Source organism: Anas platyrhynchos, chromosome 5, assembly GCF_047663525.1.
Source record: "Anas platyrhynchos isolate ZD024472 breed Pekin duck chromosome 5, IASCAAS_PekinDuck_T2T, whole genome shotgun sequence".
NCBI classification, from domain to species: Eukaryota; Metazoa; Chordata; class Aves; order Anseriformes; family Anatidae; genus Anas; species Anas platyrhynchos.
In genome coordinates, this window is record NC_092591.1 from 58,819,744 (window position 1) to 58,834,305 (window position 14,562).

At 39.3% G+C, this 14,562-nt stretch overlaps 1 protein-coding gene across 5 annotated transcripts in view; it reads left to right on the forward strand.

Annotated features, from left to right (window-relative positions):
- The window catches only part of QSER1 (glutamine and serine rich 1), a 46,038-nt gene that overhangs the window by 11,437 nt on the left and 20,039 nt on the right, over nt 1-14,562 (forward strand). For 4 of the 5 annotated variants that reach the window (XM_038180508.2, XM_072039216.1, XM_072039217.1 and 1 more), the window contains exons 2-4: nt 3,934-4,046; nt 5,282-5,443; nt 8,622-12,326. In XM_038180508.2, the coding sequence (XP_038036436.2) occupies nt 3,934-4,046; nt 5,282-5,443; nt 8,622-12,326 (3,980 nt within the window). The remainder of the gene's footprint in view (nt 1-3,933; nt 4,047-5,281; nt 5,444-8,621; nt 12,327-14,562) is intronic. The other variant, XM_072039219.1, reaches the window with a different exon arrangement.

The window sequence follows — 14,562 nt, forward strand, 5'->3', positions numbered from 1 at the left end:
AAATAAAAAAGGCTACATGTACTCTTTATCTGGAGTGCTTATTGTAAATAAGTTTTGTTTCCTTGTAAAAGTGGTGCTTTCATTGGAGTTGGAAATTAGGAAATGCATCTGGCAGCAGCGTAAAGCATAAAGCAAAGAATTGTGTTGGCAGGTGAGGAGGGCGGCTCATGCAATATAACTCCATAACCTTTTGCAGTTGGTGACCTAAATTTGTATAAAGCAATTAAGTTGAAGAGTGCCGTGGTAATAAATTATCTTAATAACAGCAATATGAAGCGATACGTGACCAGCTGGTTCAGGAAAGACTTAATGCTGGGCAATAAGAAGGCGAGAAGGCTGTAAGGTGAGGTCGAGGTGTTCTAGTACCAAGTGCACAAGGTACACGTTTTCTGTGGGGAATTTTACTGGAGAGCTAACGTCTTCTATTAAATTAATTGATGTAGCTGAAAAAACAGTAGTATTTAGGTCAGTTTTGCTCCCATTGACAAGAATGTTTTGATTGCATCATTACAGTAATGACAAGTGATGATGCAATCTTGGGGTATCTCTGACAGGGCACTGAGGTATTATGTTAAGATTGAATGGACCTCTTAAATGAAAAACAACTTCAGAGGGAACCGTTTCCCAAATTTGCGTTACTTTCAAGCAGTAATTATCCTGTTGTGCTGTTGCCACTGGAAGTGCAAAATCACTTTGATAGATGAGCGATAAAGGAGGAAATGTTTTGGGGCCACTAAATAGCAGCTGATGGTAACCTTCCAACCAGTACCAAGCAGCGTGAACGTGGGTTCTTCACTAAGTGACCCAGCAAGGAGGAGCTCCCCAGGGTATTCTAACAAGCTTGGAAACCAGGGCGTGAAAGACTTGATGGCCATCGTGGTATTTGCCATGCTTAATGTACTTCTGATATGCAAATAATGAGTCGGATAAGTTCATCTGTTTAAACAGTTTAATTTTATAAAAAGAAACCCCGAGGCTGTAATCTTTCAGATTGCTCTGCTTATGTTTAGGATAAGCTTATGTAAACCAAAGGCGCATATGCAGGTTTTTTGAGATAAGAATCTACATTCCAGCAACAAGTAATTATACAATAAACAATTAACCGTTCTAATAAATACAATGTTTTTATTGAAAGGCAGATTCATTTTTGAGGTTGCGGTTGCATTAAACTGGGAGTTTTTTTTTTTTGTTTTTTTTTTTAAAGTAAATCATATGCTTTGATTATTCTCACGATAAAAATAAAGTTTATTCAAGAAGCTTTTTTAGAATTTTGAGATACTAGTAACTAACAAGGTTTTTGGGATGCTGTTCTCCAGGTTATTTTTGTCTTCCGGTGTTCTCTTTGCTGCTAAATCTTTGTCTACCTTTTTCAGAAGTTGCTTTTATCGTTTAGTGTTCTGCCTCATATCTATAAGCTTGTGTGTTAAGCTCTCTTGTAATCTTTGAGTGTACTGTACGCTTCCTTTACAAAAAAGGAGTTTCTTGCAAGGGAGCAGGGGGGGATGTATGAATCGGTCTTCACCAACCGACCAGAATAAGTACCAATTTTAGAGCAAAGAAAATACTCATTTTTAAAATTCACAATTTTTCAGGTGGTTAATGTGAAGGAAGATTGATATGTTTTTTTGCCCATGAATGATTTCTATTACAACGTAAGAGGAGGAATGGTGCAATATTACTCAATATAATCTTTGTGGGTCTGACCCCTTTAGAAGGATGTTTGGGGCCAAGAGTAGACCCCCCAGCCCAGAACAGTGGAAGCCTCCCTCTCTCCTCCTGAAAAAGCCTGAAATGGGAGAAGGAAGATGTGCTGCTGTACAAGTGATAACCAGAGTACAATTTGCCTTGTAAACATGTACAGGGGCAAAACCAGCACCACATCCTTCTGTGTGCATAGGTGCTTTGAGAAAACTTGAAAAGAAATGAAGGAAAACCACTTACAGATGGAAAGATTTCACAAGATCAGAATTCATGTCAGTGGAGATAATTCTTGCTAACAGTGCATGCATTACCATGATTCAGTTTAGAAATGTATTTTCTTGGGTAGCACATTTTTATTTAAAAAAAAAAAAAACAAAAACAATCTGCAGAAAGCATCATATGTCCTAAGTTTTGTGTTTTTTTTTTTTTTTTTTTTCTAGCTGTGCCTGTGTTTTTTTAACTTAAAAACTTGTCACGCATAAACATATTTGCATAGAGTAAAGCCTATGTAAATGCAGGATGCTTTGTGCGTAGAGCACTATTGTTGTGGTTTTGTCTGGAAATGTTATGACGTTTTAAGCCTATAGACCAAAAAGTGACCCATAACATCACCCCGTTATGCCTACTGGTTGTCCTTAATAACAACTCAATCAGTAGAGATTTCAGGCAGTATTTAAACAAAATCAATTGCTGATTGATAGTGCTGAACTGCACAAGACCTGTCCTCGACGAGGTAAGTGCATGAGTGTGCTCACCCTGAGTTGGGGCGTGGTGATGCTCTAAAATGTATTTGTGACTGTGAAAAGCAACAGGTAAAATGCAGCAGCTGAAGCTTTTTGTTTGCTTTTAAGGAATTTTGTTATTCTTCAGGTTTGTGCCTTCGCCTGGCATACTGAGTGTAGGAGCAGTTCTATCCTCTAAGTTGGTGAAATGGGAAATAGGTCTGCTGTTAGTGCATCTCCGGCATGGGGTTAATCTGGAAGGCTGCAATGTGATGTCCCTTACATCTGCTGGTGCAGCGTGTGGCAGTCATGGCACCCTGGCAGGCTTACCAGCTCTCCTTTGCACACTCCTGTCATCCTAATGAGAATGAAGTGAAGCTGGTGGTGGTGCCAGCTTTTATTTTATGTGGTGACTTCCACGCGAGTTTCCCATGATGTCATGGTTCCTGGCATCGCTGTTCCAATTTTCCCTTCTGCAGCGACTGCCCCCTCATCCCAGGGGATGTAAAGGGTAAGCGGAGTCGCTCCCAGCAGTCAGCAGGCTGCGGGTTTAGTTTGGGTTTTTGGACATCTGTTTACAATTGAATTTTGAATTTAAATCAGTCTCATGCGTGCGCTGGAGTAAGTGTCAGCTACCTGTAAATTTCATGTCCAAAAGACAAGAAGAGAAGCCAACAGAATAGTGACCCAGTTGTGCAGGTTTACATTTTCTCCTTTTAGTAGGTGCTGCACAAAACTGAGTCTGTGGAAGCTTGGAAGGCTTGGCAATTAGCACTTCTGGCCATTTCCTAATGTTGTTGCTTGATGTTTAGATAGCATTTCTTTATTTTCTGTGTTCTTGCTTTTGAATGTGCTCAGACACTCTATCTTCAGTTTGCTCCCAGATAAGCCTGATCAAAACATCATGTTAATTGAGATGACTCAGCTCAAAACTTTAAATGAAAGCAGTAGATCATTAACTTATTTTTAATGCTAGGAGGTCACAAGACTGAGATCTGTCGCTTGTGCTCTTGTCAATTTTGGTAGAATCATACTGAAATTAACAAAATCTCAAAAAAAAAAAAAATACAAAATTGTTCCTGCAGCTTCACAGTCCTTTCAGCCTTTGTACTAAATGTGATCCTATAAGTTTAAATGAAATGAAAACTGGAAGTGTTAAAATGGGCATGTATTTGTAGTCATCAGCCTTGCGTATCTTTACATTGGTAAATCATCACAGGAAGCGTCCATCCAGTGGTTGAGAGCTGAACTAGAAAACTTTCCTTTGTCTGAATTAGTCCTCTGTAGGCTTTTCCATGATTGATCCCCCCCACACACACACACTTTGTCTTATCAGGTTCTGTAGTGCTTTTTTTTAACTGCTTAACATTCATAGTAGTGTCCTAGCACAACCACGTCTGTCAGATTTTGGGCTTGCATTTTATTTCTGCTCCTTTTTGGCTAGTTGTTGGGATTTCATAGTTGTCTACAGCTGCAAGTTTTTGATCATAATGTTTAATTTCTTCCTTAGCTTAAGCTATGGAGGAGGACATCCATCACATTCAGAAACAGATCTTCTTCACAGACAGACATACACAGCTTCTCATCAGCTTCCTGGATACTCTACTACACACCATCCTACTGGTAACTGTCTATATTATGAGATTTCAGCTTGAATAGCTTAAAAAAAAAATAAAAAAGCTGTTGCATAACTTAGTTTCAAGATGATGAATTTTCTAATCAGAGGGTGTTTGTTATGCAGATGGTGGAAAGTGGTATGAGGAAAGCTGACGTTGTACTAGATAGCTAACAATCAGTTGCTAGTTCAAAAAAAAAAGTCGTAAGTGGAAAGGAAAATATAAGAGGCAGTTATGCTCTATAACTTACTGTTTCTTCTTCAACTCCTGCATTTTTGTTCTTTAAAATACAGCTTTTTGGATTATGGGCTATGCACAAGGGCAAAATGTTGAAGTATGCCTCAAAGCCAGCTGCAGAAATCATGCCAACTCTTTCAGACTAAAGCAAATAGAAAAAAATAACGCAAGTCGGAACGTAGTGTTGCTAGTATGTACGTGTGCAAATTAAGGTTTAGTGCTGGGGGGAAAACCTAAAATTTACTCTAAATATAGTAGCAGGTCCTATAGGCTATCTTAGATCTGTATCAGTCTGTGATGTACGCAGAAGACAGAGAGTGACCTCTTCCTCCTCACTTTGAAACCCACTTTCCAAGGGAAAGATACTTGGGGTCATAAGCTGTCAGGTATTTGCCTCTCTTGGCCAAGGCCTTGATCAGCATGACAGAGGGTTGAAATTGTGGGGAAAGTTTCAAGGTGCAGACCCTGCAGCGTTGACGTAATGTTAGCTGCTCAAAACTCTGCCACCTGTGCAGTGCTTCCCATCCAGCCACTGAAGGAAGGGCAACAGTTGTTGAAACAAAGAATGCAACCCCAACCCTGTTGTTGAGCCAGTCCCACAGAGAAGTCCAAACTGCTACAAGTGTTCAGAGGAGAAGACTGGTACAAGGAAGTTGAACAGTTTTCAGAGAAAATTCCGAATGTTTAAGTAGTTCATGTGGAGTGGTGAATCTTCAGATGAAGGGAGAATTTGTACTAATTGTTTCAGAGCATCACATTTGACAGACTTTTAAAATTACATTTTAAAATGTATCTTCAAGTTCCATTTTAAAGATGCAACTCTGAGAAACAGTTAAAATGGTAAAAAATTCATGCACTTTAATAATGTGGCTGATGTTTCAAAGTGTTGTTTTTTTTATTATTTTTAGTGGATTATGATTGTACATCCTTGTTATTTGAGCTTTTTGTGAGATGTTTATCTGAATTGTCTAATTGTTTTGTTTAATTCCCTTCACCCCCATCTAGGTCTGTCAGGAATATTTGATACCAGTATGCACACCTCTGGAAATAACACTAAGGAAACTTCAGTTATGAATTTTCTCTCTGCGATCGAGTCTCGTACCGCTCAGGCAGTCTCTTCAGGATCTACCCTTTTGCCACAATTCAGGGCTCCTTCCTGGCAGACAGGTGAAAAGTTTCTCATGCAATAAAATTCTCTGATGACTGTAATTGAATGTTTGAGAGTATTTGAAACAAAAATATCCTACCGGAAAAGGCTGTGTCTTCTGCTTCTTTCCCATCTTGTTATTTAAAGTCTAAAAATCAATGAAATTATATTAATCTCTAAGCAGAAGTTCTAATTGTCGAAAAAGGGTTTAGTTGTACAGGATATAATTTTATCTAACTAGTCAAATTTATTCTCCATCCTTCTGTTTGGAATTAGTCTCACTGACACCATAAGCATATTCACGTAGAGTACCTGTACACCCCAGCAGATGCTTCGTTCTCAAACTCTGTCCCTTGTAGTTCTTCTGTGGTAGTACTACTAAAAGGCTGTGGATAGCTCTAGTCCCTTTGTACACAAGTAATAAGCAAGGTGTTCTCAAAAAGAGGGTCTGAGGTGCATTGAAATCAGTGGTTTAATTCACAAATAAACAAACATGCCATCTTCTGTGGCAGACTGACTGCCTTCTGTAAACTTCCCCATCTGTCAAGCCTTCTGTGCAGAGCAGGAAATTTTGCATATTTTGAGCTTTCTGTAGACAGCCACACCAAGATAAGTGTTGCTACTGCATCTGTGGTAGCATGGAGTTGTGGTTAATCTTATGCAGTGATTGTGTGGCTGCGCAGTGAATCAGATTTATTCACTGATCTGACAGAAAGCGCTCTTCTTTTTTTTCCTTTAGTGGGTTATTTTTCCACTGTATCAGCAAGCTGATCTGCCTCTCTGTGCAGCTGTATGAGGGTTAGTTCTGATGTAGGGGAGGAGGTGTACGGCAGGAAGAGGGAAGTATTGGACAGTCCTTTTATTGATGACTTGCACTTGGTGTGTTAAGTGTGATGTGCAGCTGTGTTCCTTGAAGAAAAAACTGCACAAAAAGTTGAGCAGACAGCATGCGGCTTTTTGTTCACCTTGGATAAGAGCAGATAGGTGGGAACACAGGTGAAGACGCTACTAGGTTGTCAAAATCCTTAATAACCAGAGGTGTTTAAGAACTGTGATGAGCCATCCTCACATCAGATTGTCAGCTGGGAAGAAACCTTTTTTCTCTTCGTCCTAGCATTTTCCTCATTGCAGCCTGCCTATCGCAGTGAATTGTGAAGAATGGGGAGGCATGATGTGGGGTGGGTTTGATGTTGATACCAGTGATTGAGACTTCTCAGTACTCATTACTAAGAACTCATCAGTAAGCCCATTTTCAATATCATCAGTTCTATGAGCTCTCTATTGTCCTTTCATGCTTTTACTGATTTTTTTTTGTTGTTGTTGTTGTTTTGTTTTTTTTTTTGATTTTGTATTCTATAGTCCTCTCAAGTATCTTTTGAAAACTTTCTCTTCTATGGACTTTTTTGATGAGGGAAAACAAGTATTCTTTGGTCTTCAAGGTGTCATTCTTGAGGTGGATTATAGACTTTGGGTTTTTCTCCAAACCCTGCAATGGCTTTTTTTTTTTTTTTTTTTTGGGTTGGGGGTAGGGAGGAGGAACAACATGGTTGTTGTGTTGTCCCACCAAGTCTTCCTTGGATATGTGTGATGTGTTATCCATGTTCTGATTCCATAGGGAAGCAGGGGAGGCTGTTGCACGTACACCTTCCCCATGCTGTTGTCTGTTGCTCTATAAAACACAAACGTAAAACCCAGCAGTTCTGCCATACTAGTGTGACTTGTCTGGTGTTGAGAAATTAACTGTGTAGTAGGAAGGGCTTAGATGAGAACTGAACATCCACAGCTAAAATAGGCATAAATTGTTCCCCTTCTTTTCCCTCTGAATGCCCCTACCTTTGTGTTAGTGTTAGCTATCAGTAAAAAGGAACCCAATTGTACATGATGTTGCAGTTTTTTTAGAATAGGAAAAGAGGAATTAAAACACTGCTTATGCTTTCTTACTCAGAAAGGCCTTATTGTTGACTTGTGAAAAATACTGTGGCATTCCTTCAGTATCATATCTCTTCATATCAGTATATGTCTTGAACTGAAAGGGAGAAACAAAGACTTTCTTTGGCAGTTTCATCTGACACTTCCAAAGTCGTTTTGTGATTAAGTTGCAGAAGGACTTTATGTATTTTAAAGTGAAAATTGAACATATTACTGAGATATGTCTCAAAACAAGCCTTATTTACTGACAGTTTGTACCAGTGATTTTATTTCTTTTTTGCTTTGCCTATCCTTGTAACTTTTTTAGGGGAAACTGATTCCTTTTCATTTTCCTTTACAGGAAATTCATGCCTCTCTGAGAATAAATTTGTCTTCATTTACTTTCATAGACTTGAGAAATAGTACATAAACTTTACCAGTTCCTGTAAGCCTCAGGGTGAAAAACCCCGAAAAATATGGATCGCTGCAGTGAGCCTCAAAGCTTGCAAAGGAGTTTCACAAACTTATTTCAGTTGCAGTAGTATATTCTATTAATAAATGCTGTTTAAGTAAGGATGTGATAGCAATGTCTGGGTGCAAATAAGATTATATGTTTGAGTTGGATAGTTGTTGTATTGTGTAGATAATTGCTGTCTCAGGGTATATCGAACTATGGTATTTCACTTAAGAAAACATGTAAATCGTGTATTTTTTTTGTATTGTAAGTTAAAGCCTTCCTTTGAGAATTAATTTCAGCTATTTCATCGTATGCTCTGAAATGCTGTTTCATAAAAAGTGAGTTACACAAGTATTGGTGAGGGTAAATGCAGGAGATGAAATTGCTCTTAATTATTAGAATTTTTATTTCGTAATTTTGCCTTTTTACAGTATACTTAAAGAGTCTAAAGCTTTTGATCAGTTTTCCTTTACTAGTAATTCTTTCTAAATTTCAAATAAAAACTAATACAGAGCCTTTGGTTTCAAAGTAGAATTAGTCTTGTATGACTTTTTAATGCAAAATTTGCATCATAAGGATGTGAGTTATTTTCCCTCAGCAGCTTGCTGTAGGTGTAGAATTTTGAGTTCTTGCAGCACTGTACTTCCAGCGTGAAAAGCATCCACAATGAGTGCCTCCTTTTGCTGAGGAGTGTGTTGATTCTAAAGAAGGTTATACTGATAGATGCTGGAAGAGCTTAATATAAAATAAGTCACAGAAATTCAGTGTTGCAACTTGTAAAGCTCCCTTATGTTCTTTGTCCCTTTACATTTATTTTTTTTTTTCTCTTCCAGGTATGCATTCCTCAACAGCCACAGAACTATTCGTTACTGGAGCACTGCCAACCTCTGGAACGTTTCCACCAACATCTGCTTTATCAGCATATCAGCATCCCAACACTTTCAGCAGTAGAAACTTTGCTACTACCCCTTCTCTTACTCTTCAAGATACTACTTTCAGTGCTACATCGAATGGCCTCTTAACTACTCATGATCCTCTATTACAGATTAAAACGTCACAAGGCACTGTTCCAACTGCTTTGACATTTGAGCGCCTGGGCAGTTCTGTGTTAAGTACCAGTATACCACCTCAGTCGTCAACGTATCGTTCTGCTCAAGAATCTGCACCCCATCTTTTGCAACCTCAGTTTAGTTTGTTGCCTTCAACCATTGGAGGAACTCAGCAGGTTTCTCAGGCGTATAGCACATCTGTCTTTACCGGTTCCACTGCTTCTATTGATAGAGCACTTCAGCGAGAATGTAGTGTTATTAAACACCATCAGCGGCCTTCAAGTACTCAGTCTGTTCAGGCTCAACTGACTGTTTCACAGCATTCCTTACACAGCTATTTAACAAGTACAAGTGGAGTTAATTTTCAGGATACATCTAGGCACTCAGCATTATCCTGCAGTCCAGTTGGAGATGTTACTCAGGTGAGCAATGGAGGACCACAGCAGAAGACTTCTCAAGTCACGGTGGAACTTGCTCAGTCTTACACATCTGCAATTCCATCACTTGGTTTTCCGCCTGCTTCCACAGCAAAAGTGAAAAACTGTTCCACGAAGCAGCCTCCAAGGTCAACGAAGACCCCCAAACCTCAAAGTGTAGCTCCCACTGTGCAGACGCAAAGCTATGCCAAAACTGCACAGAACCAGAGTTCTGTCATTACAGGCCAAGCACAGATCTATTCTACAGCACAGCTCCCAAGTCTCCTGTCAGTCAGCCAGTCCCAAAATTACGTTTCTTCCCAGTCTCAGAATGTGTCACCCGTCAGTCACTCACAGGATTTCTCATCTAGCAAGATCGAGAAGCTGCCCTCCTTGTACAAAACGTTGACTTTCTCTGGGCAATCGCAAACCATTACTTCTGATAGTCAAACTCTAAGTTACTCCTCAAACGAACAAGTATTGACGTCAGTTCCAAATGAGAACTACTCTGGGCAAACAAGGGAACTTTCTTCGGTCAGCCAGTCTCAGAGCTACTCTTCTAGTCACTCTCAGGGTTTATCTCCAGTTAGCCAATCCCAAGTTAGCTTTTCATCTCAATCACAAGTTTTATCAGCTGTTAGTCCTTCAGAAAGCTATTCTTCAGGGCAGTCTTTAACGTTAACATCGCCTTCTCTTCCTTTTTCCGCGTCTCCTCGGATACAGACTCTTCCGGGCTCAAGTCCTAATCAGAGCTATATTTCTTTACATTCTTCTCAGAACTCTCAGTCACAGGAATCCTCCCCGCCACAGTCTCAGAAATTTTTGCCATCTGTGCAGTCTCCTCCTTTCGCATCCCCAGCTCATTCACAGACGCTGCAGAACAACAGGCCTTCCTCAGAAACAAAGTCATACGTAAAAAGGAAATCTGACTCTAACTTGTATGCTTCGTCAAAACAAGAGGAAGAGTTGTCAATGCAGGATATGCAGGCATTGCAACAGCAGGCTTCTCTTGAATCCTCCACCCAAAGGCTAACTGATGATGAAATCAATGCTCAGGACGGATCCTATAGGGTCTCAAAAGCAGATGACAGATACTCTCAAAGCGTAATCAGAAGTAACTCTCGTCTTGAAGATCAAGTTGTTGGACTTGCTCTTCAAGGAGCAAAAAAAGATGAAAGAATGGTTAATACCGTGGAACAGCTTTCCCAGCACATTGGCCATATCACGAGCCTAAGCCATGACATGAAAAAAACAGCGAACTTAATGCAAACAACACAAGTAAACGTGAGTCCTAAAGAACTAAACCAGCAACATTCTCTTATGCATAAGGTACATGAAAATAAAGGTCATGAACAGCAAGGCCAAGTCATTAGCACGCCACCACAGGTTCAACCTCATGCTTTAAGGCACGGTCATCAGCTGTGTTTGCCCAGTGCACAGGTACTTCTGGAGTCGACCTGTGACTTGCAGATTCTTCATCAGTCAATACTGCAGTCAGGTTTAGGACAAGCAAAGGCATCACCACAAGTGCAAAGAATACAGAGTCCTCAGCAGGTGACGCATCCATTCCTTCAGATGGATGGCCATATTATTCAAAGTAATGGAGGTCATTCTCAGCAGCAGCTTCACACTCAGAACTCAGAAGTAATGAAAATGGACATTTCTGAGCCCTCAAAACCACTACAGCAACATTTGACAACAAAAGATCATTTTACCCAGACAAATCAACACGATTCAAAAAATCAGTTTGTTTCTCTTAGTTCGATATGTTTCCCAGAATCTATGCTTCTCAGTGACGAGAGGAATATATTATCCAATGTAGATGATATCTTAGCAGCAACCGCGGCAGCCTGTGGAGTGACACCATCTGACTTTGCCAAATCAGCATCTAACGAAGAAGAAATCCAGTCTGTTGAAAACAGTGAGGAGTCTAAAACGCAGTTCCGATCAATGGATGTAAGACACGTGTCTTCTGCTTTCAGTGCCTCTCCAGTTGGAAAGCCAGCAAGCATAAATAATATTTCTCTGAATGGAGGCCAAATCACTATAAATCTTACACCGGTGTCAGCAATAAAGGCAAAACCTGTGAACCTCGATCAACAACACATTGAAACTTCTGATCAAAATGTACCAATAAGAATGACCTCTCCTGCTCTTGGTCCTGGTCAAGAGGATCAAGAACAAGGTGCTGTTCCGGTGAAGAAACAGTCTAGCATTAGCCACGAATCTGAAGAAGATAACGATGTTCCTGCTGATGGTACACTAAATGCAAGAGAGGCAGACTTTGTTTCTAGTGGTAAGAGTCTAAGTGAAGAAAGTGCTGCTTCAGAGAATGATTTTAATGTAGGTGGTGGTGATGATGGTACAGTAGCAGGTAACCAGTCAAAGGTTAATTCGTTGCAGCCACTGCCTGTGGCCCCAAGTGGAGATGGACCCATTAGTAGAACTGAAGAAGAATGCCAAGACTTAACTCTCGGGAACCTTCAGAAGAAGAAAAGCAAAGGAAAAAGCCAAAACAAAAATGCTGCAGAAGATGACAGTGCAATTCAGAAACAGAACAAAAGGAGCGGACAGTGTAAACGTCAAAATTCGAGAGGAAATGACTCGTGTTTGATGTACTCTTCTCCTGTTTCTGAAAGCTGTTACGATACTTACCAACATCAGGAAAGAATGAGGCAAAAAATTAAAGAAGTTGAAGAAAAGCAACCTGAAGTCAAAACAGGATTTATCGCATCTTTTTTAGACTTTCTGAAGTCTGGGCCTAGGCAACAGTTTTCAGCTCCAGCTGTACGAATGCCAAACAGGACTAGGCGACCAGTTACCCAAATAGTTCGCGGCCCTTGCCTACAACCCTCCACAAAGCCTCAGCCAGCAGCAGCACCTGTAGCTGCCGAGGTCAGTGCAGAAAGTCCAACCAAAAAAGTTGATGAGGAACTCAAGAAGAATTTGGAAACATTGCCTTCGTTTTCTTCTGATGAGGATGATTCAGTGGGGGGGAACCACGATCTTCAGAAGAGCATCTCCACTGCATTGTCAGCCCTTGATGATACTTCTGACAGAAAGAACAAATCAGGTAAAACAGTTCGTGTGAGCGCATATGCTGGAGAGTTGTGTAGCTGACGGGGGGGAAACGGAAATATTTTAGCTTTCGTTAATTCAGGTAAAGGTCTTGATTTGCTTTGTTTTTAATCCAGCCATAACTAAGAGTTCTGTTCAAAAGTTGTGCTGAGTATGAACTAAACTAGTGCTGTCTACAGTCGGAAAATGCACACGTAAACTTTTTCATGCTGTTTGGGCAGGACTCTTCTAATGCTGAAAAACGACTTTAACTTGGGCTTGGAATGATGTGTCTGTTCTCTTCTCTGGTTTAGAATGTGAAGTGTGGTTGTCATCCCTAAACCTCAACAAACCACCATGGCCAGTGGTTTTAAATCAATTTTCAAAGAATTCTAGCAAGAGAACATGTTAACAATTGCCATCAGCAAATGCTAAGTTCCTCCTGGGTGGAGATAAGTGTGTGCTTTCTGTGATGCTGGAGCTGCCCAGAATATGTTTGTAAAAGCAATTGTGAAAGCAATTGTTATGCTTGTAAACTAAGCGCTAGTTTAGCTAGCCATGTCCAAGATGGGAACCACTTGGCTTTGATTTCAGCAGTATTTGTGAGGAGCGTTGTGCCCTTGTGTTGAGATATTGCTAACGAAAGAACAAAAGCTGGAAAGGGTTGTTCTGGGCAGGAGGACGGGCAGCAACCACTGATGACAGTGCTAGCTGGTTTCTGATGTATTTGGCTTTTCAGTTTCACTTGTGTCATACAGCACAGATGTAATATGTTTTCAGTGTTCATAGCTTTTAGCTGATGTTGCTTTGTTTTTTGAAGTATTTGGCATGCAGCATATTTTTGCCTAGAGAGATGTCTTCAGTGACATCAGTCACTACCTAGTTGATCACACAACTGTACTAATACATCCAAGAGAGAAAACCTTTCAACGTAATAAGAGTTTTAAACAAGAAAGCAACATTTTTTCCCCCTAGAAAGCCAAAATGTGGACAGTGCTATGGTTTGAGCTTCTCTTCCTGAATATGTTAACTTTAATAAATCATGTTCTGTGTACAGCTTCCTAAGGAAATATTTCAAAGTTGTTGCATGGACATTATTTTTTGTAATTATTTCTTCTACAATGTTATTGTGTCTTCTTTATTGTTCATAAGGATGTAATACTTCCACCAGCCGCTTCATTAACTCGCCTTTCTGTTTTGTTATGTACAAGACTGTACAAAATACAACATGCTTAATAATGGCTTCTTTCCTACATGCTAGTGTTTTTGCAGATTTTCTGGTAATTCCCTCTCCTGTCTGTTTTTGCACATAAGTATGGATTACTTGTGGTTAGTATTAAGTTACTTGTGGTTAGTATTAAGTAGTGTATGTACATTTATCTACTGTTCTGAAGAACATGTAAATATTACTTGGGGAACTAATAGGACTATATCTAATTAAGGCTGTTATAGTCTTTAGTGAACAAATAAAAATAGCATATGTATAATAATGTGATGTTATATATCCAGAAAAGTCTTTAATTGCTTAACAATTTTGCTTGAGTTGCTTTAATGAATCTTCACATGGGGTATGTAATTTTTGTATTGACACATTAATTTGATATTTATTTTTTGGATTATTTTTATCAAAAGGTTGCATCTTTTTTCTGTTTTTCAACAATTAAATCATCAACTAACTATAGTTGTTACACTTCAAAATGGCTATCTTAAATTTGAAGCCAGTTTCTAAGCAAATTAATAAGTAACCTATAGCTTATTTAATTTGATTTGTAGAATAGCAAGTCAATGTAAAAACAATGTTAAAATGTATAAAAATAAATATAATGTATATAAACTGTATGAAAGAGTATAAAGTAATACCTAAAAGGATTATATTTTTTTCCAGGGGGAAAGAATAATTATTTTGAAAGCTTGGAGTTTCCTTTGGCTCTGGTGCATACAGAAGAATTCCCTTATTTGTTTCATCTCAGTTCTCATTGCTCACCACTGTTAATTCTAAAAATTATTAGGGTATTTTAATCCCAATCTGAAACTTCCAGTTGCTTTACTACCAGATATAAATGATAAATGTCCAAAAGTCATAGAGCAAATGTTCTCATGTTTCATGCATCTTTCGCTTTCTTTAATTCAATTTATGAAGTCTTTACCTGTCAGCAGACTGGAAACAAGATTCAGTGTTATAAGTTTTTTATTATTGTATTTGTATGGTCACACAATGCACAGCAGTATTCCTGTTGAACGTGTCTGTTAAC